The following is a 20,989-nucleotide window of genomic DNA, read 5'->3' as shown; positions in this document are numbered from 1 at the left end:
AGATTCCTGGATTCTCCTTCTGTTTTCATTCAGGATTCAGCTGGCAGAGAAGTTTGTCAAAGCTGTGTCTAAACCTAGTCGGCCAGATATGAACCCCATCCGGTGAGTTGAGGACTCCTTTCTTCAGCCTGGTGTGCTTTGGTTTTGGTGTGTTGGAGGATGAAGATAAGGAACTGAAGGAGAGTTAAATTTCAAGTTGAAATTCACAGTTACGTTCAGTGGAAAGAGGATGAAAGCCCTTAAAATATCTAAGATAAAGATTGATAGTGGAGAAGTTGTGCCCTCATTTCACATATGATAGTCTTGTTTTCATTACAGGTGGATTGGCTGGTGCTGATTTCAAATATGTGCTGTAGTAGGTCTATCACCCAGTTAGCTTAATCATTGCAAAGACTTCTATGTCCTTGTCTGCCCTGAAGGGTCAGCAGCAGTACAGAAATACTGACTGCTAGTATATAAATGAAGTGCTGACCAGTATTTACAATCTCCAAATACTTAGCCTGAGGAGAAGGCTTTCCTTGCAATCCCATAAAAGTTCCTGACAAAGAGCTTCAGCTTTGGTTGCTTCCTGACCTTCCATTTCATTAATTCTGCTACAGTGGAGCATAAGAGCATCATTGTGCTGGGTATCAGACAGTTACTGTGAATAAAACAGCTTCTGTCTCAGAAGCTAGAAATGCTGTGATACTGTGAGAGAAGCTGGAGGAAGGGAAAGAGGATGTTCTCCTTGGTGGCTCAATGAATGATAATGAGTGGGATCTCAGTGAAACTCAAGACAGACAGTTGCAGTAACAGAAGCAGCTCAAAATGCTGGGGAGGGCTGAAGGTGAAGTAAGAAGGAGAGCTGTAGAAATGGGTTGTAGAGGGGTCCTTTCCTGCTCAAACTACTTTTTGAAGCCTGATGCTTGTAGCAGCATGTAGGAAATAGGTGGTTAGGGTGTCAGATCAGAGGCAGTGCTTTTGAAGCTTTTTGATTGTCTTTTTGTGTCTCAGAACAACAAAACCAAAAGCAGTTTGACATAGTAAGAGTGATGGCTCCAAATAATCTTTACTAATTTTTATTTTTTTACAAAAAGCTGTTTTTTCCTCAGGGTAAAACACGAGTTTGTGGCATCCTTGAGGACGTCGATGGTGAGGATCAGGCAGTTCAGTTTTACTGTGAGGGTAGCATGCTGAGGCCAGAACCTGCCTGGGGCTGACCTTGGTGAATTTGCCTTATGGGAAAACAAAAGCACCTGACTTTTGTTGTCATTCCTCTTGTGTATACCCAGCCTAAAGTAAAAATGCATCGAGGAGGCTCATATGCTGCTTACGAGCATGCACTGCATGCACATATCGGGTTTTCTCAAGCAGGAGAAGTAAGGGACTGGATTGATGAGAAGGGTGGACCTCAGTCATGCCTGACCACCTCCTGCTGTACAAAATGAACTGGCAGCTCCCTGTAGCTGGGACAGAAAAAGAGGACAGTTGAAATATTTTTAAATCACGTTATTTGTCTTTTCTCCCCAGAGTGAAGGAAGTTTACAGATTGGAGGAAATAGAGAAGATTTTTGTGAGGTGAGCAGCACAAGTGAGACACTTTAGGGCCCATTGAGGTTATCAGCCACCAGTGCACAGGAATGTGAGGGATGTGTTAATCTGCTTGAGGAGTCCTAGAGAAAGCTGTTAAAAGCTCACGCAGCCGGTGGCTCAGAGCATCATCCTCCTGAGTTCTAATGCTGTAAATGTGGCCAGTGGCTTTACAATGGTAAGAGTATGAATGGCACTTGAGTTTGTGTGCAGAAGTATCTGTGGCTTGAACGATGAAGAGTTCATACCTGAAATGGGAATGCTTTTTGGACTGAGTGTGGTAGATGGTCACAGATCCTTCACTGCAGCACTTAATTTCTTACGTGATCTAGACAGCTCTGGCTGGTTTCTCTAGCCATGTTGGGGGAGGCAAGAAACCAAATTCTCCAGGATGTGGTGATTTTGCCCTGTTAGGTGCGGTGCTGCCAGTTTTCACTGTGACCCTCTGGGGAGGACATGCACATGCAGGTTGCATGTTGAGTGCAAGAGGATAGTAAAGGAAGAAACAGGGAATTTCTGTCACTGCCTTCTCTCAACATTTAGGTTAGAGATGAAAGTCATCAAGAGTTCAAGGGGAATACCACGGCTGTCCTACACTGGCCGAGATGACCGGCACTTTGTGCCCACAGGACTCTACATTGTACGGACTGTGAATGGTAGGAAGAGAGTATCTTTGCTCTTGTTTAACTTTTCTTTGTATCTTCAAGTAAAAAGTATTGACCAGGCTTGCTCCTCTTGTAACTGGGTAAAAAAATTAATGTGAGTATTCCAATGACTAGAGATTAACTGCATGTAATGAGGGCAGGTTGGATTTGAATAAGCAGCTGGGCTGCCCCATCCCTGGCAGTGCTCAAGGCCAAGTTGGACAGGGCTTGGAGCAACTCAGTCTAGAGGAAGGTGTCCCTGCCTATAGCAGGGGTTGGAACTGGATGATCTTTTAAGGTCCCTTCCAACCCAAGCCATTCTATGATTCTATGATAAAGTTTCGGGTATTTATATGATAGGTTTTTCTGTTGCATCTCAGTTAGCTATTGTTTGGGTGATTTCATTTCTTTACATGACTGATGACTTTCTTTTTTTAATGAGATCATATTTTTTTTTCATCAAGAAGCTATTTTCCCGAGTAGTACTACATGGAAATATTCTATTTGGAATGTCAACTTTACATGCAGGAAGAAGGGAATTTTCTCAGTGAATAGAGAACAGCTTGGAAAGCAGGTCTTCTTGGGGGAGGAAAGGAGAAAGGAGTAAGAAAAGAATCAGTTATTACAGATTCCTCCTCCTTGCTTGCACTATATGTGTATTGATACTGTGCTTCCCTCCCATCTTGCCATTTTCTGTCTGATCCCTGTGACTCTTCTGCAAGATCCCTGGACAATGGCATACAGCAAAAACTCCAAGAAGAAATTCTTCTTCAACAAGATAACTAAGAACACAACATACAACCTCCCTTCTGAATCCATCGCACCCTTTCAGTGAGTACAGGCCAGAGCTGTGGCTATGGAAGAACAGATGTGTGTGTGTGTGTCTGGGTATTTGGAAGGGAGTTCTGCTCTGTTCTTGTAGTCATCTGCAGTGCAGGCGCAGCTTAGACACCAGCAGGGTGTGCTGCAGGAGCTGGCACCTTCTCATACTTTCAGATGATTCTTGATCTGGATTCGTGGGGTTTGCAATTAATTGCTATGAATAACACACATCTCAACTTTGCTCCCCGGTCTGCAGCAGCGTGCAAGTTACTGAACCTCCCTGCACACGGGGAAATGGAAATTGAGCCCAGTAACTGTAATTTGCTGCATGTCTATATTTTACGATGCTTGGTTGGAAGTTGATAATGTAAGAGCAAATCCCACTTCATTTAGCCCAGGCTGTGCAATAAGCTGTAGGCAGCTGGGAGCTGTTTAAAGAGAGTGTGGGAGAGAAAAGCAGTGGCTTCTTGGGAAAAGATGGAGTGGCTTGTCAGTGGACAGCCATTAACATTGTGGCTGCTGAACCCCATCTGTATCCGTCGAGTACTAGGCTAAGCCCATGCCGTTAAGTACAGCAAATTCTGAGTTTGTGATATTTGAGGTCTCTTGGGTGGAGATGTTCTGCACCCCTTGTGCTCGGGTGGTCTCAAGAGATGCCAGTACCCAGGACTGTGCCTCTGAGCTTGATAGGAAAGAAGGTTTCTGACATTCTCACTTTGAATCTCCTTACTTACCCTACAGCAGTGCTCTTAAGAATCCTTAACCTTTCCTTAACCATCGAAATTGAAGAACAGGCTTAAAAAGCAGAGGCACTGGATGCTTTTTCCATTCACTTGTCAGGATGGGCTTAGTGTTCTGCCTGTGCATTCTGAAATAGGTCAGCATGGACACCTGAGGAGGTGGAGGGAGTGCTTGTAGGGGACTCCAGAAAGGATGTGTGGTGTTGTGGTTAGTAAGTACTAATGTGTCTGTAATTAGCCACTGACATGTGCTTTTGTCGCTGTGCTAGTACTGCTTTGTTAGAACAGTGGCACTAAATAAGCTATGAATATTAAGTGTCGGTAGTTGTACAAAACTAAAGGCTGCTCTGTTGTCAGTAATTAGCAGCTCTGTTTTCATTATGGCTGGGACTGTGGTGATGCCGTGAGGGAGGGATGTGTGGGGTGGACGGCGTGAGAGATGGCATTGTAGGACCAGAGCTGTCAGCAGCCAAGTGGAGCTGGTGATTTCACACCAGGGGAAGAAGGGGATGATCCTAGCTGGTTTTGTACAGTGTGAAGTGCTGTTCGTTTGCAAAGCTCCACAGGACAACTATTACTGATTCTAGTAGGTTTGTGGTGAATGATTAGATTGCTGCTGCTGGCAGGCTTTCTGAATTCTTCATTAAAGCCTCTCCATTGCCTGTAATGACAGTTTCTGCTCAAAAACTCGGAGCTGGGGGAGGAGGAAGGTTTTTCCCTAATGACATGTCTCCTTCCAGCAAATGCTGAACTAAATCTGGACTGAAGCTAGAATTAACATGTTTGTTTCCATGGAAATCTCTTAGACTTGGAAGTTGCCTTAAGGACTATAGCCTTTGTAAGCTGAATGAATGCACTGGTCTTTTTCTAAGGCAACCCTTAGGCAGAATATCTCTGTGTGCCTCCAATTGCTAGGGCAGTTGTCTCTCTAGTGCACTTTGTGGTCAGGATACAGTGTTTTCCCTCCTCTCCCCTGCCAAACTAATGTTGCTCTCCTCTCTGCCCACAGTGTCTGCCATTACAGCCGCCTCTTTTGGGAGTGGGGGGAAGGTGTCAAAGTGCACGACTCTCAGAAAAGGCAAGATCCAGAGAAGCTATCCAAGGAGGATGTCTTGTCTTTCATCCAAGCGCACTTCCCCTAACTCTGCTCCCTTGAGGGGTGCAGGGGGGGCTGAGCCCAGCTTTGATTCTTCAGGAACCGATGAGACTGAGGACGGACGTTCCACAACTTCTATCCTGATCTTCTCCAGAGCTCATTTCCTGGAGGTGATCAAGCCAGCAGGTTGTATGCAGAAGGCACAGAACAAGGCTCTACCCTGGCAGTGTATATGTGGATGGCCCAGGTAGCACCTGCTGCTGGAGTACCCATGGTGACTCCTGGAACCATGGCCAAACGCCCTTTTGTCCTGACCTACTGCATGCATGAGGCCAAGGGGCTGGCAGTTTTGTTTGCTCCTGTTCAAACATTCAGTGAGTGAGGTTTGTGGAGCGCCCTGTACATGCCAGAACTCTCCAGCCTCATGCTTCCCTGACAGTGTGGGAAGGAGCAGAGATGTCTTGGTGGGCAGAGCTGGGCAGCAGCACACTGAAGGGGCCCTGCATCGTTCCTGGCAGCTATCTGTCTCCTTGGCCCATCAAAGGCCTACACTACCCAGTGGAGCATGTTCACTCATTGGTGAACGCTGGGTTTGGGATGCAAGTATGTATTCTTGCTGGTGTCTCCAACATTTCTGCTTACCAAGGCACTTGGCTGCCCACTGGCAATTCCTATGTGATGGTATCCTGTTGGACAAAGGCCAGTGCAGGTGATGAGTAGAGTTCCTGGCACAGATTTGATGTGCTCTGTGCCAAGGCTTTCTCAGATCTCTAGAAGCTGCTGTGACAAGGATTTCCCCTCTCCAGATGAGTGACTGATCCTGAGCCAGCAGCCTGGGGTTAATTTGTGAACATGTCTAAGCCTCATACTTCTAAGACCAAGGTACTTTAGTTCTTGGTACCCTACACTATTACCCACATCTTCAGGGAATGCAATGGATGCAGGAGGAAGACAAAGGAAGGTTGCGATGCTGAAGGTCTTTAGAGGGAGTGATGGCAATGTCTGACTTAGTTAAAAAAACCCGCAGGGCTTCCATGAAAAGAGATCTTGACTTCAACCATGTTGGTCAATCAGAAGAAATCCTGTCCCCTGACTGTGCCCACTGAAGGGTTACCTGACTCTCCTTTTTAAATGTCAAAGCGGGCTTTGAAACTCTTCATGTCTCATTCAGCCCTGGAATGGCATCTGGGGTGAAGGCACAGAGCTGTGAAACTGTCAGCATGGTATTTGTGTGTCAACAGTGTTCCATGTGCCCTTTGGAGCTGGGTTCAAAGTTGTCTTCTGCTGCATGTTTTACCTTCACTTCTGGCTTCCATGGCACTGTTTCCAAGTCTTCCACATAAATCAGGAGATAACACAGTCGACTGCTTTTGGCCAAGCAGCAAAATTGCCCTCCCTACCCCCTTTTGGTTGCTTTTTTTTGTTCTTGGCTTGTTTTTAAACACAGATTGACAGTAGGGAGGAAACTGATTTAGGGGTTGAACTGTGCCTTAAAGAAAGCTATAGTTCTAGAATCTGTAGCACTTGTTTAGGTTCTTGTTTCTTTCTCTCCACACCCGTATGTATGATTTGAACAAGCTTTATGTATCAAGACATGGAAGTTTTCATTGTAGGTCCATGGGTGCCCTGCACCCCACCCAGAGAAGCCAGCACAAGGATGGTATGTTGAAGTCCTACCTCCACCCTCTAATGCTCAGCATCATGTGTTAGAGGTTTTGTGCTCATTCTCAGCACGCAGTTCCTACTTCCTTTGTTGTTATCCTACAAGTAGGCTGTGCTATCTGAGCTTGGAGCACTTCCATGTCTTCCCAAGCAAACTGTCTTCATATAACCATGTATTAATTCTCTGCTGTTTAGTATAAATGAAATTAACAGCTGCAACACGAGAGAAAATGATCTGCAGGTTTGATCACTGCAGTACTGTGCCCCTGGCTGAAGGAGCAGCACAGAAGCTGGCATAGCCTGTAAGTCAATGGAAGCTGGAGGAGGTAAGCTTACAAGTAGGTAGCCCTGAATACTGTGCAGCAGAGCTGTTCTGTTTCTTCTCAAGCTCTGGCCAAAGTGAAATGGCTCAGAGCTCTTTTCATAGTGGTGATTACTAGTGCCCAGACACAGGTCTACCAGAGCAGCTGAGGGACTGCATGCTGTTAATGCAGCTCCTGAGTGTTGGTAAAACATGTATGAAAGAAATGGTGGGCCTTACCCCCAAAGAACAAGAAGTTTGTTACAGGCAGGTTGTTTTTGGCTAAGGCAAGGCAATTCCATGAGGGATGCAGAAGAATCTGTCCCAGAGGAGTAAGGAACTTCCAGCTGTGGTTTTTAGGCCTGTGTGCAGTTGGCTTTTTAAACCAACCAGTAATTTGAGTTTGGACACTTCCAACTGCCTTGAGGCTGTTCCAATACCAGAAAAGCATGCTGCTCCTATTGCCAGGCTCCTTTCCCAGGTGTTGTGTCCTCCACTCAGGGCTTTGGTCTCCTGTGGGCTGGCAGCCAGGAGGGTGACTAGGAAGCACACCAGGGTGAGTGTAGGCCTCTGAGGGTACATAAATCCCTATTAGCCTGCAGGCCAGCTCTTATGAACAAATACTTCCTGTATACGGAGTTGCCTCCAGTCCCTCATTCAAATTTGCTTCTTAGTTTTATTTTTGAAGCACTGAACCATGATTCTGAATCCCCCTTCAAGAAGGCAAGCATGAGCCACTATGCTACTTGCTTCCCTGCTGCAGGGTAGATATCGAGGGATTATGTTGGGAAGAGGAGGTGAGGAAGGTCTTGCTGAAGAGAATGTTGATGTACATTAATTGCACAATGTATTGTCATTAGGCTGTGTATCATTTTGTGTTGACTCCTGCTTTCATTGTCTCTGTTACCAATACAGCCCTTTTAGTTTACAACAGTGCTTGTCCACTTTGCTTCCCATAGAATTCTGTCTGGCAGTGTGTTAGTGTGGAGACAGAAATGCCTTGCACTGTTGAATTTTCAAGGCAGTCGCCTTTTAATGGCTTTCCTGACATGTCAGGCACACTGAGGGCTACCTAATGTATCTTGCTTCACCAGAGAGTGGACTACAGGTGTCAGTTCCCAGCACTCCTATGCAGCATATGAGGCTGCTTTTCCACTCAATGCAAACACTTGAGTAGATTCCATGCCACAACAGACCAATAACACACTGCTGAAATCTTGCTGACCAGGTATGTTAAACGCCTAATCCCTTCTAGGTTTACTATGGTGCAGTGTGTGTCAGCAGGGAGAATGCAGGATAAGAAGAAAGCAGTGACTGAGAGATGTTACAAAACAGGAAAAAAAGGAAACCAGGAAGTTACAAGGTTAAATTATTTTATTTAAAGCCCTTGCAGAGGTACTTCCATCCTTGGGACTTGATAGTTCAATTTCAAGTGTTGATTCTCAAAGGCACAGAATGGCTACCAAGCGTTGATGCACTGGAGAGGTAGGCAGATCTCAAAGCCCAAGTACCCACATCTCAAGCTGGATGTTGCCTGCTTACAGAGAGATACCTACCTCCCATCTAGTTTTGTGAAGGTAGGATTCCTCTGGTCCTTCAAGTCAGTGTGCAGGAGGTACCATACTTATTTAGATCACCTCTGGGAACACCTGGAATCTTTTGGTCACAATACCAAAGTTACCCTTTGAGAGTTTAGTGTCCCTTCAGCTTATGGCTGAGTCGCAGGAACAAAGGTGGCATGTATTCCAGCAGGGCTGGGCAGAGAGCACTTGTCTGAAGCCACAGAGGTCCGCTTCAAAATAGAGAATGTATTGCCTTCCTGCATCAGGCTGGATGGTCTGTGCTGCATTTGGAGTAAGAAAGCATCACTTTCAGCTCTGCTTGACCATGTTTCTTAGCCACAAGTGTGCTTGATTTCTCGTTTGTCTCCTGCACCCCACAATTCTCAGAGAAAGATTCCCTGCAATGAGGCTTGGAGAGGATGAGCAATAACAGCAATCTGAAATGCTGATCCTTACCCTTGGCAGAGGCACAGTGGTGAGAGGAGGATGAGTTCCTTGCATAAGAGTCATTTGGTCAGCAGGGAGAATTCTTGAGTGCAATCACACTGTCCAACAGGCATAAATAAGAGCAATCAGCAGTCCCACAGCCACAGCAAGGGCAGCATTCTTGCGGTTCTCCTTATGAAGCGCACTCAGTTCTTTCTCTGGGAAAGAAATAAAAGCCTTGCCTGTGAGTGTTCTGTTTTGCACCTGCATCTTCTTTCAAAAATGTCTTAACAGCACAATGCTACCTTGGCCATGGGCAACTCTTTTGGGATCAGTATGCAAAGCTGCCAATTAAAAGATGTGCTGAACAGGAAGTGAACTAGCAGGAACCCTTTCATTTGCTCTTACCCTGTCAACCTCAGTAGCTGTACTTGGGAATACTTCAGTGCCAGACCAGCTCCTGTTTGCAAATGATCTTGTTCTAGGAGCCTACTTAGGACAGAATGGGTCATCAGAATAATTGCTTGATCTCTTGAAAGAATGTGGAAGGCAAATAGAGAGCTATTTCTACGATCTTTTAGATGTAGCAGTCTGGTAAATACACTGTAGCCACTGCTGAATGTTGCCGAATCTGGGTTTCCTCTTGTCCTGCAACTGCTGAACAGGTATGAGCCTGGACCCTTAACTCTGTTGGGGCCTGCAGCTTTCCCTGGCCCTGGTTTACAAAAGGAGAAACACAGTTGCAAAGATGAAGGAAGTGGCTACCAAAAGTAGGAGTTCCACTGATGTCCCCTTGTGTTCCATTTGCTTTCCCAAAAATCAGAGTCTGATTCTTGCTAGCTCTGTTCCACAAGACTTTGCTTGGTGGTACAGGCAGGAAGTGAGCTCTATAGCATTACACACTGCATGGCCAAACAAATGTAACTATTGTGCAAGGCAAGGCTGGATGCAGACTCCAGACTGCTTTTGCTGCTGCACGAGCTACATGGGTTACTGTCTCTATACTTTCCGCTAGCAGACTCCAGTGGGAATACCCTGGTGCTGCAGGTTGCCACACTGCTGCCAGCCTCAAAAGAGGCTTTTAGCCGTCCTTTCTGTCCCTGTTCTTCTCACAGGACAAGCCTTCTCATGCAACCACAGCGCAAACTGCTTGAATCTGTAAGGTCACAGAGGGGGTGGGAAGGGTAAGCAGTCATATAACCCCAGGCAGCTTGAACAGAAGGAGCAATGCTGTTGTCAGCAATTGCTGTTTGTGGCCTAATGTGTGTCAGCTGGAATAAGCAGAGATTTAATCAGAGGCCACAGCAGTGATCTAAACAGTGTGCACATGCAGTGTCTGTTCTGTTCCAAGAGGAGTAGCCATCACCATTAGGTGAGGCTGTTGCTGCCTGAGCAGCCTGCCACATTGCTCTGTTCATGTGCCAGTGGTGATGGCTGACTGCTGGTAAAAGGGTGGCAGGGATGTGCAGGGTCTTATGCTCTTTCTAGTGGTAGGTCCTTAGGGAACAGCTTTGAATCTGTTTAAAATAACTTAGTCATAGAATCATAGAATAGTTATGGTTGGAAAGGACCGTAAGATCATCAAGTTCCATCACCCCTGCCATGGGCAGGGGCACCACACACTAAACCATGCCACCCAAGGCTCTGTCCAGCTTGGCCTTGAACACTGCCAGGGATGGATCTTCTGGAAACAGTCATTTAACAGGAGTTAAAATTACAAATTTGATGACCATGCCCCAGTTTTCAACTTTCCAAACCTAAAAGGATACTTGTGCTTCCTTCCTCTGTGTGAGCTATGGTGCTTGCACTGCTGCAGAGTATTGTCAAGCAGTCAGCAGCCTGAAGACACTCAAAGCAGCATCCCTAGTGGAATGGAAATGCTGTCAAACCTGCCGTAGCTCTGAGGGACTCTCATTTCAACTCTAAAGCAGCACTTGCAGCAAGGACAGACCCTGACTCCCTGGAATTGGAGGCAGCACCTCGGTGTGAATCCCTACGCTTGTGTGCTGAATGGCCCCAGAAACTGATGCAGTGAGAACTTTCCCCAGGGAGGGCAGACTTTGCTACACTCCAGAGAGCACTTGCCAGCTTGCTTAGCAGCCTCGATTAAAAAGCAGGGGAAAAGAGAGAGGATGTTAAAAGCCACTCACGTCAGTCTAAAGACTCCTAACTTGGGGTAAGTGAAAGGGACATCTTTCCCCCCCTCGTTAGTTGATGCTGGGGTATTTTTTCCTCTCTGATAGCACAGCTCAAACAGGAGGATCCAGACTCATAATATGCTGACTAAATTTCCCTCAGTCTCTCTTTGGTTGAACCTGAATTCAAAGGCAGAAGTCAGAGGTGGCAGGAGCTGGAAGATGAAGCTAAGCTGCAGCACTGATCCCATCCAGCCCAGAGGGACCATTTTTAATGAAGCTCTTACCATAGTTGTCAGCTTTGGTCATTAGTAAGTTTCTCTCTCTCTCCAGTGACTTTCTGTAATGAGAAGATAAGTTCATTACCTGCAAGGCAAACACAGTCCATTTCTTTGCTTATATGATGGAAGAGAGACTATTCCACTGCCAGGGTTATTTGCTCACAGAATGAGCCCCTCACCCTTCACTGTGGAGGGGTTACAGTTTAGAACCCCCCCAGCTGTGCAAGAGATACAAGTTTTAGATTATTTTCTCCTTCCCACAAACTGCTTCCTATCTCTTGTTTCAGGATGGTGTCAGTGTATGCAAGCAGGCTTAGAAAGGGGGCTCTGTGTATGTCATACAGGCCCCTATTCTGTTCCCCCAGGTGGGTCAAAGTTCTGCCACAGCTATGGGATGGGGCAGGGTCCCTGCATGCTCTTGGCAGGATCCTGCCCTTCCAACACATCTGGAACACCAGTTCTCACCAATTTAAGCTGGTGTCCCTTTGTCAGAGGTATCCTATTTACACAAACTGGTCAACTCAAGGCAACAAGCTGAATCCAAGCCCAGTGACAACCAGTTAAACAACCTGTTACTAAACAGAACACTCCAGATAATAACAGTAAAGACTAAGGGCAACAGAGCCCTTGTCTTAAGCTGCACAAGATGATTAATTAATATACAGTTTAAATACAACAACAAACTGCCTGAAAGCAGCAGCATTTCCACTACAGTGGTGAGGACACAGTCAGTCAGACTCTGTACATGTAAATAAACATGCTCTAACAAACCATCTCCTGCTTCAGAGCAGAGAGAGAAAGCGGTTAAGTGTAACTGAGTTTGTTGTTCCCCCTGGGGCACAGCAAGAACCTGTAAGAGGAAAGAGACCCAAATCTAAATGTACAGCTAGTTAAGTAAGGGATGGCAAGAAAGCAAGCTATGCTGGAGCAGCAGGAGAGGAAAGGGCTCTTCAAGGCAACCGAAGAAAGGCAGCATGGAGTGCAGCCAGGAAGAAGTGAGAAGATTTACCAACATGACTGAGCTGCTACTTAACAAGTTGCCTTGTGAAGAGAGTCAAAGGAAGAAGCTTTGGAAATGAGACGTGAAGAAACCATGACAACTGAACTTCAAAATGGGAAAGCAGAGCTCTCCTTTGTGTGCTACTTAATCAATTTTATCATGGTACCTTTCTCCAGGGTTTTTTTAATGGTCTGCATTAGGGCAACAGAATTTCTGATTTCATCTCCATACAAGGTGCAAAATTCACAAAGGGCACCAGGGATCCCTATTGCTAATTTTTTGCTCTAGGCCCTGTATTTCAGAGAGAAATCATACAGGTATCTTCTGTCAAGTTACTACAACTGTAGGTTTAGTTGCTGGCCACCTAAGAACCAGATAAAGAATGCACACTGTAAGAATTTAGGCCTAAGAAAAAACTATTGAGATGAGGAGCTAGAAACGAGAGCCAGGACCCTGCACAAATATAGATGGGGATATAAAACCCCAATAAAGGGTGGTGCGGTGAGAAAAAGAGTAGAAAGGAGGAACAAAGAAGTTAAGCTGAGGCTGGTAAGTATTGGGGTGTGGAGATGACACCACTGCTGGGATCATTTCTAGCTGAGTTCTATAGGACAGTACTGTAAAGCAGACACCAGGACCAACAGGACAGCTCCCTGGGCCTACAATTGAGCTTCCCAGATTTTTTTTTGCTAGGAACAGAGCAGCAGGATGGTGGTGACTGGAAGAATGTCCTCGAGCAGAGAGATCTGAGGTTCAGCTGGGAGATTCAGGATCTCTTGCTTCACGGTTTAGAGAAAACAGTTCTGCCTCTGTCTGCTACAAATGCAGGTCAAGTTCCCACTTGAGTCGCAGCTCTAGAAGCCTTCAGTTGCCTTTTCTATGTCAGTGACAGATTTCAGAGGAATTGTCCCTCTTCCCTTTCCCAAGGAAAGATGGTGTATGTCAATGCATCCATACATCCCGACACATTTGCAACACAGGCCCAGATAGAGCAATTTCCCTCAGTCTGGTTTGGCCCTCAGTATTAGTTGCCGCCTCCCCAGCTAAATTTAGGCAGCTTTGGCAAGGCTTGAGTAGCAGCATGCAGTGAACGTTTGTCAGACAATCAGAGCTGTTTCCTAGCAGGCCAGGAGCCAGCTCTGCAAATGAACTGGCACGTTTTGGGTGCTGCTTAGCTGATTGTGGTGCAGGTTGGAGTCAGGCTGTTGGTAAGATAAAGCTCTCTCCATAACTCACTAAACTTCTCACCATGGCAAGTTCCCCAGGTAAGCCCCAGGTTGAGGCAAGAGGGTCTTGTCATGGGGAACCACATATTCCCACCCCTTCAAGAGCCCATGTTCAGTACTACAGCAGGTGAAGTGCACAGCCAATGCTGTGAAAGGAGACAGTCACCAATACCTTCCTTCAGGGCTGAGCTTCTCCCTGCGCAGTTTAAGATCCACCTCTTCCACGCTCTGTCTGCAGCGTGCCAGCTTCTCCTCCAGCCCATCGATCTGTAAGACACCACAACAGTCCCCGTCATCTCCTCTCCCAGCTAACACAGATCATGCCCACTCAGATGCGAAGGATGGCAGCTCAGCCACTCCACCTCCTTCCTCCCCAAATCAAGGGAGGAACTGCCTCAGCCATGTGTAAGGATCACAGCACACAAAGCACACTGCCTCTCAGATCAGCCTTTATTATACTCCAGGCTACTGTGACATTGTAATCCCAGCCAGCAAAGCCATCTCTAATGCTCCCACTTGTGTGGCCAGCAGCTGCCCAGCACCTTCTTCTGAGGTCTAATCCTGTTCCAACCTGTTCTAGTTTCTTTGCATCTGGCTGCACAAGGAAAGATGGGATGTAAAGCATCTTTATGGAATTAAAAGAGGATAAAATGAGAGGAACTGGCCTTGGCCAAAGCCTGAGGCTCAAGGTTTTTATTTAGTGCTGTGAATGGATACAGAAATTCACAGGACATGACTACAAAACAACCTCAGCTGTCTGTCTGGGTGAAGAGGGGACAAAGAGGAAACACTGACACCTACCAATCGTACAACAGCAACAGCAGTCTGCACAGCATGCTCAAGCATTCCCCACCAGCATATTTGACCTGCACCAACTTTGGCAGCAACATGTTCCCATGCAGAAAAACACTGGTCATCTCCTTGTGTCTCCTCGTTAGGTTTCCCAACAGCCATCCTGCCCCTGTGTCTTCCTGTGGAGGGAAGTAACTGTGGATAATGAGAAGATTGATCCACTTGTGTGCAAATGGATTGCCCAGGAAGGAATCCTACTGTGGACAACAGTTCTCCAAGGAATCATTCCTCTCTTCTGCCTGGCAACCAGAGAGTAGACATCTTTAGGAAAACTTTTGTCTTTCAGGCTTGCTTCCAGCAGAGGAACAGCGGGATTGGTCAGATAATATGAACACAACATCCCAGCCTGAAAGAAAATGGCCTCAGTGCCCTGAGGTGGCATGACCTCTCTTTTTAGCTACCTGGCACAACACTCCTGCTGTACCTGGTTCTCCAAGCAAGGCCAAGGCCAAATGGTGGCTGGCAGCATGGGCTCTCTGTGGTGGGGAGCCATCACTCACCAGAAGCTAAGAGGCAGCACGGTCCTGGGTAAAGTACTGAGGTGAATGAAACACCAGCTGCCTGGACATCAACCTCGGAGGTGACCCAGGGCACACACACTCCCACAAACAGTGATATGGGAAATAAAATCAAAGATAGTGATCCCTAATTATTGCTGCTTTGGGGATGAAATCTGTCTTGAGCTCATTAGTAATCTCACACCTTCTGCTCAGGAAAGGCAGGCAAGTGTTATAAATAAGCAGGATGGGAGAAGAGGCTTGATGTAAAGGGGAGAGAATAAAGCACTGTGAAGAAGAGTTTATCCAGTCAGCTGAAGTCTCATTGCAAGGAGCACAGTATTGCTGGGGAGGGGCCACATGTAACAAGGCTCAAATTCATCTTTGCATCTTACCAGACAGAAATTTCAGAGTCCTTTGTTATCAGGCAACTCTGCCAGGGCTGTTGAAATGCTATCAGCACAGCTTCCCCTGAGCTCAAAGGAAGCACCAAGGCACATCACCTTATCCCAGAGCACAGAGAATTGTGGTTTGATTTGCTTGGATGGAGACACGGATAGTTTTGAAGCATGTTAGCTGAAAATGCATTCGGTCAAGGCAGATAGTTGTTCTCCTCCACATCCAGATGTGCCAGTTAAGAATGTTAATTCCAGCTGCTCATCACTGTCTCTCATCCACTACAGCTCAGTGAGCAAGATGCATTGCCCCAGTCTGCTTCAGGGCCAGCCTAGGCCTTCACCCAAGCTAGCTCTGACCATGCTTATCAGAAAGTTGATTTAATGGCAGAGTGCAGTGGAGTGGAGGTGGGGTGTCTGTCCACTACAGTTTAAGAATAACCATCTCCCTTGCTAGTTTCTACCATGTGCAAATGACTGTGTCTCTGCTCCCTTATCTGCTGGAAACCCTCACATACACAGGAGGAGGTAATTCAGCATGTGTTACCTGGCTGCTCCTTAGCCAGCAAACTTACCACAATGCACCATGCCTTCTCTGCAAACATGTTTTAAAATCATGTTAAATAATACAATTTCATGAGAGCTTTGGCTGATGCCAATGCCACCACTAAATTACCTGTGTCACAGCACATCCTACCCTCTCCTCCAGAACCGCTGCTCCTTCTCAGTTTGCAGTTGCTCCCACTAGTACATTCTCTGCCCATCATTTTGTAGACATAACAAGAGGATATTCCACCTACTTTCTGCTGACTAAAAATCTCCAGATTCCACATAATACTTTAAAACTTTCCACTGGTTTTACAGCTCTTAAATAAAACCCAAAGTTTGGGTTCCCTGATGGAGAGCAATAATTTTGTTAATAAACCACATGCCCCAGAACTGCACCATCAGCTTTGCTGAGCTGTGGGCACAAGAGACAGAAAATAATAATATAAATAAAGCACAGCTGAAGGAACAAGTACTTATTTCCTCCAGAATCTAATTTCTTTCTTCAGGCTAGTCTGGGGCATTACATAGGGCTTGTAAGGAAGGCCAAGACTGAGGAGCTTCAGATGTTACCCACTCACTGTGCCTCAGTTTCCCTCCTTATAAACTTGGACAATACTATCTGCCTTCTGGAGGTGGTTCATTTACAAAACTAGCCTCAGATACTGACCAGCAACAGGCAGAGCCCTATCTTGGTATGTCAGTGCCACTGCCTCACTTGGGATTTGGGATGTGTTCCTGCAAGCTAGGAGTCTTTTAGCAGCTCAGCCATGTAAGACACTCTTCACTGTAGGGCAAAGGAAACAGAAAATAAGCACAGGCAGGAATCAGAGTAATGCCTGGGAGTTACTGATTACTCCCTGGGCTGCTGAGCAAACTCCCAGGAGGACCATAGCCTGAAAAGCTGTAGCACAAGAAAATCTGCAGAGCTTTGGCATAATGCCCTGCAGCAACTCTCCAGGAGAGCAATCCTAGAAGCAGGTACATACCTGAGCTCATTGTGGATGGAAAGCTTTTCCCTCCTACTAACTAATACATCAGAAGGTTAGTTGGGATATGTACCTAAGCCTACTGGAAACCTGCATGAAAACAAGTGCCAAGCTCACTTAGCTGTACTATCACTGCACTTCACACTGGCTTAACTTTTTAGTGGTAATCTCAGCACAGTGGCTTACAAACTGCAAATCTGAACCCTTGCTCCTTCTAGCTCTCTTTTTCATGAAGAGGATCCTCTGGAACAGAGTTGAAGGGCAGCATGCAGAAAGCTCACATAACAACCCCTCAGCTTCACATGGCCTGTAGCAGGGACACAGGACTTCACTCTCAGCAACATCTTCAAGTAGTGTCAGTTAAAGGGGCAAATGAAATGGGCGCATCCAAGCAACAATGTGGGGCATGCAGAACTGCCCTTCTGCTGCTCAAGAGCTACTCCAGCAAGTCAAGTCCCAGTGGCTTTGGATGCATACAGGGGTCTAAGACCAGATGCCTTCCCCGCTTCACAAGGTATGACAAGGCCTTGAGCCATTTTTGCTGAATTCTGGCAATACCCGCTTGCAATCTAGAGACCCTTTTAAACTGGAGAGACCTGAAGTGGATTCCAATCCAAACTGTCTTACACACTTATTACAAATATCATTTATTGGGCTCATCTTGGGCAGGGAGCCCAAAATGGCTCACATTAAAGGCAGAGACAGAGAAGAGAAAAAGCAGCAGCTTTGCTTACAGAGTTGAGCTGGATCCCTTTTAATACATTCTGTAATGAATTAATAAAAGCTTTCTTTCCAGCAGAAAGGCTAAAAGCACTTTTCAAGAACTGGCATCCACCCTCCACTTTTATGAGTTCCCTAATTAAGATCCTGGCAAAGAGCCATATCACACATATGTCAACATCCAGCAGCATTAGGTAATGAGGTTTTCATCTTCTGACCCTCACAAAACAGATCAAAGCCAACTAAAGAGGTGGGGGCAAATAAAAAAAAACAAACCCTTCCCTGAGAAGCCTTCTCATGCCTTGTCACCTGCCAGCACACTTGAGCCATTCTTTTCACAGAAGAATTAATGGCTCCTGCATCCACAAATTCAGCTGGATAATTAAAATCAGCCCAGCAGAGTTGAGTTTTATTTGAATTCAAATGCTAAGTTGCAGGTCATGGACACACTTCCCTTTTCACCACACTCTTGGAATCATTTTGCATGCTGTGCCCATAGCATGCTTGGAAATATTTACCAGGCAAGCCACTACACACCAGAAAAAGTCTAAGATAAATCCTACAGATCAACCCTCTGTGTTAGTAAAGGAGAAAGGGCTGGATCCTCCTGTCTGCAGGCACTGCCTAAGCACAGGGAGTTCTCTTTGCAGTTTCTAGCATCACTTTTTTGCTTCCATGATTTTTTTTCAGTTGTTGTCTGAGGCACAACTGTATTTTTAAGGGCTACAACATCCTCTGGCCATGCAACAGCCACAGGTTGTGGGAGGAAACATCCTCTCCTGTTTGTTCTGTGCTTGTCAGCTGCTTGTTTCAGGTGGTAAGCCTAACTTTGTATTGTCAGTGAACGGCCATTCCTTGTTTAAAACTACAAATAGCATGCAGAGGATATGGACCTAGATAGTCTAGCCTTGCAGTCATGTTGTAAAGCTTAAAAGGGCCTGGTATGCTCAGTTGTTTCTTGCATAGAAGTTTTCCAGACTTTTGATCATCCTTGCCACTCTCTTAAACTCATTCCATTTTCCCTATTTTGCTACATAACAGACCAGTCCTCCCAGTTTCACTTTCCTGACAAGTCTTGTCATGAAAGTTCTGTGCAGCTCAGCACTGTCCATAGATAGAGCTGCCTGTCAAAAGGCTACAGAGCTATATAAAAGGAAAAGTGGCAAGAGTTTAAACCATCACAACATTAGGGAGACACATTTATATCAATTTAAAGCAGGACATATCAATTACACCTGCAATTTGTAAGTGCAAGCTAATCTGATATGTGTGCATATAGAAAATTGCATCCATTTAGCATCATGACTTCAGTTAAACAAGCATGACTCTGCCTAGATTAGGCCTTTCATAGCTACCCATGCATCATGTCATATTAGGACTCATTTGGAAAATTTTCTTTACAATCATAACAGCTCAGAAAGTAATACTGAACCAAATAAAATGTTTAAATTGCAAAATCAGTATCTTGGTTGTCACATATTCTGACACCTGAAAAACAGCCCTCACTTCCTCTGTCTTAAAGGAATTATATTTTCTTCCTCACTAACTTTGATTCAGTACCTTTCTCATCACTGCAAGGGGGAAGGATTTTATCTTTCAGTTGTATCTTTGCATTGAGAGGTTAAATTTTCACCCATAACACTCCAAAGAACAGTTCTACATCCCTTTCAAAAACAACATGTTCTATCATGACAACTTTTGAAAAGTAAAAACAAAAAAAAATCTAAAGCTACAAGTCTCCAAACACTTTGCAAGAATATTCTGTAGCAGCTAAAATCAGTCCCTTTTCACTCTGTGACCAGCATGTCCCTGACAGGCTCACCCTTTTTGCCACCTCTTTTTCTGTAAGGTAGACTCTACCACCTCAACTCTCCTTGTCTGCCACATCTCAAAAAACCCAACCAAAAATCCATTGTTTCGACTCTCCCTGCTAGGCTCACTGAAAGGGAGCTTGGACAGTCAGCATAATCCCTTTCTGGACCCTCTTTGGTGGTTGTATTTGGGTTAGAGTGCCCAGAAATGTCTGCTTCTCCAACAAAAGCCTAACTAGATGAAAGAGACCAGAAAACTACTATAAACTGAACTCCTACGCATGATATAGAAGGACACTCACCTTTACATTACTGGCTGATGAAACATATATACGACAGTCTCCAAGTCCTTTCCTTGTCCTTTCTATTCTAGCTATCTTGGTCTGCTGCACATACACTCAACTTCAGGACAGAGAGAGATGACCAGTGAGATTCACTGGAGAATCCACTGGGCCAGTGGATTCAAATGGCCCCTTTCAGCTATTTGTCAGAAAGTTCAACAGTTTGCTGAATCCAAAATTGCTGTCCCCAAAGTATCCAAACCCCACAGACTCAAACTATGGGCTTTCCATTTCCAAGTCAGTCTGGATAGCACTGTTCACTGCAGCTGGAATGAAGCTTCAGAGAGACTTTAACTGACATGCCTCAGTTTGTGATGACAAATATAAAGTTTAAATACCAGCAGCCTTCCTGCCATTCAGGAGATTATGAAACACCCAACAATAAAAAGGCAGCTTTAGAACAAAGTCATGCCTTAAAAAAGTTTCTTTGCCTTCTCCTGAGTGACTTACTGCAGCTCATGCACTGGTTTATCACCGGGTTCCTCCAAACCGGCTGCCTGTGCCCAGCAGGGTGCTGACCTCCACCAGTACACACACAGGCCAGGCCGTACACATATTTGCTAGCTCACTGGGAGCAAGGGTACCAAACACCATCGTTCGGCCAAAGGCCTGCAGCAGAGGACGAGGCAGTCAGCTCTCCGCTCACGGGAGGGCTCGGCTCAGCACAGCCTACCTCAACTCGGCCTCTTCTACCATCGCACATTAAAATGGCGGCCGGGCCCGACACCAGCGCAGGCTAGCTGGAGCGGTGCCCCTGAGCCCCCACTGCCCCAGCCCTCAACGATGCCCTCCACACAAACATTGCCTTCAGCGGTAACAGCAGCCCCACCTCGCCCCTGCCAAGCCCGGCCGCACCGCGCCACGCCAGCCCTCACCTCCCGAGCCACGCTCAGACCCTCTCGCCTCCTGCCCATGGTACCGGGCCCGGGCCTGGCCGCGCATGCGCAGGCTGCCGCTTTGAGCCACCGCCCGAGCGCGGCCACGTCTGCAGGGCTGCCGCCATCTTGGTGAGGGGGTTGCGCTGTGGGGCGGGCTCCATCTTGGGGAGGGCGCTTCTGCCCGGCCCCGGCAACGGGACCGCCCGGTGTCTGCTGTGGCCATGTGAGCCTGTTTTGTCGTGGTTAGCTAGCCGCGGCAGTCAGACATGCCCAGCTACTTTGTGCCGGCGCTGTCCCCAGCCTGCTCTGCCTGCTCCAGCAGGGCCGGCTGAGGGATGGTTGGAGAAGGACTGGCAGGCCGGAAAGCGGATGTGGGACCTCTCGGAGCTGTCTCATCTTGCTTCTCCACCCCTCAGAGACCCCTGCTCCCGCGGGGTGGGGGTCTCCAGTGTGCTGTATGGCCAGGCACCCCCCTTGCGCTTGTCAGAACGCAAAG

The 20,989-nt window shown here is 46.5% G+C and overlaps 2 protein-coding genes across 5 annotated transcripts in view; one reads left to right on the top strand and one right to left on the bottom strand.

Annotated features, from left to right (window-relative positions):
• The window catches only part of CMTR1 (cap methyltransferase 1), a 28,189-nt gene extending 20,422 nt beyond the window's left edge, over nucleotides 1-7,767 (top strand). For all 4 annotated transcript variants that reach the window (XM_061470935.1, XM_061470936.1, XM_061470937.1 and 1 more), the window contains 5 exons: nucleotides 34-102; nucleotides 1,510-1,557; nucleotides 2,113-2,225; nucleotides 2,936-3,044; nucleotides 4,785-7,767. In XM_061470935.1, coding sequence (XP_061326919.1) covers nucleotides 34-102; nucleotides 1,510-1,557; nucleotides 2,113-2,225; nucleotides 2,936-3,044; nucleotides 4,785-4,917 — 472 coding nt within the window. In that variant the 3' untranslated portion in view covers nucleotides 4,918-7,767. The remainder of the gene's footprint in view (nucleotides 1-33; nucleotides 103-1,509; nucleotides 1,558-2,112; nucleotides 2,226-2,935; nucleotides 3,045-4,784) is intronic.
• Nucleotides 7,768-8,190: 423 nt separating this feature from the next.
• CCDC167 (coiled-coil domain containing 167) lies at nucleotides 8,191-20,669 on the bottom strand. Its single transcript, XM_061470938.1, has 4 exons — nucleotides 20,491-20,669; nucleotides 13,637-13,731; nucleotides 11,245-11,297; nucleotides 8,191-9,040 (listed from the first exon to the last, which is right to left on the bottom strand). The coding sequence occupies exons 1-4, from the start codon at nucleotides 20,527-20,529 to the stop codon at nucleotides 8,937-8,939; spliced, it is 291 nt and encodes a 96-aa protein (XP_061326922.1). The 5' UTR covers nucleotides 20,530-20,669; the 3' UTR covers nucleotides 8,191-8,936.
• Nucleotides 20,670-20,989: the final 320 nt, after the last annotated feature.

The sequence above is a fragment of the Pezoporus flaviventris genome, unplaced genomic scaffold (assembly GCF_033815535.1).
Source record: "Pezoporus flaviventris isolate CSIRO_AGI_PZ_B2104156 unplaced genomic scaffold, CSIRO_AGI_Pfla_v1 ptg000066l, whole genome shotgun sequence".
Classification (NCBI taxonomy): Eukaryota; Metazoa; Chordata; class Aves; order Psittaciformes; family Psittacidae; genus Pezoporus; species Pezoporus flaviventris.
This window is presented reverse-complemented; position numbering and strand designations above follow the sequence as displayed.

Bases quoted from the DNA above. Each gene is read 5' to 3' on its own strand.
- CCDC167 (XM_061470938.1), bottom strand. From the start codon at position 20,529: ATGGGCAGGAGGCGAGAGGGTCTGAGCGTGGCTCGGGAG. The intron at 11,298-13,636 runs GTATTGGTGACT...TTCTCATTACAG, and splicing joins AAGCTCAGCCCTGAAGGAAG to AAAGTCACTGGAGAGAGAGA. The intron at 9,041-11,244 runs GTAAGAGCTTCA...TTTCTTTCCCAG, and splicing joins GACCAAAGCTGACAACTATG to AGAAAGAACTGAGTGCGCTT.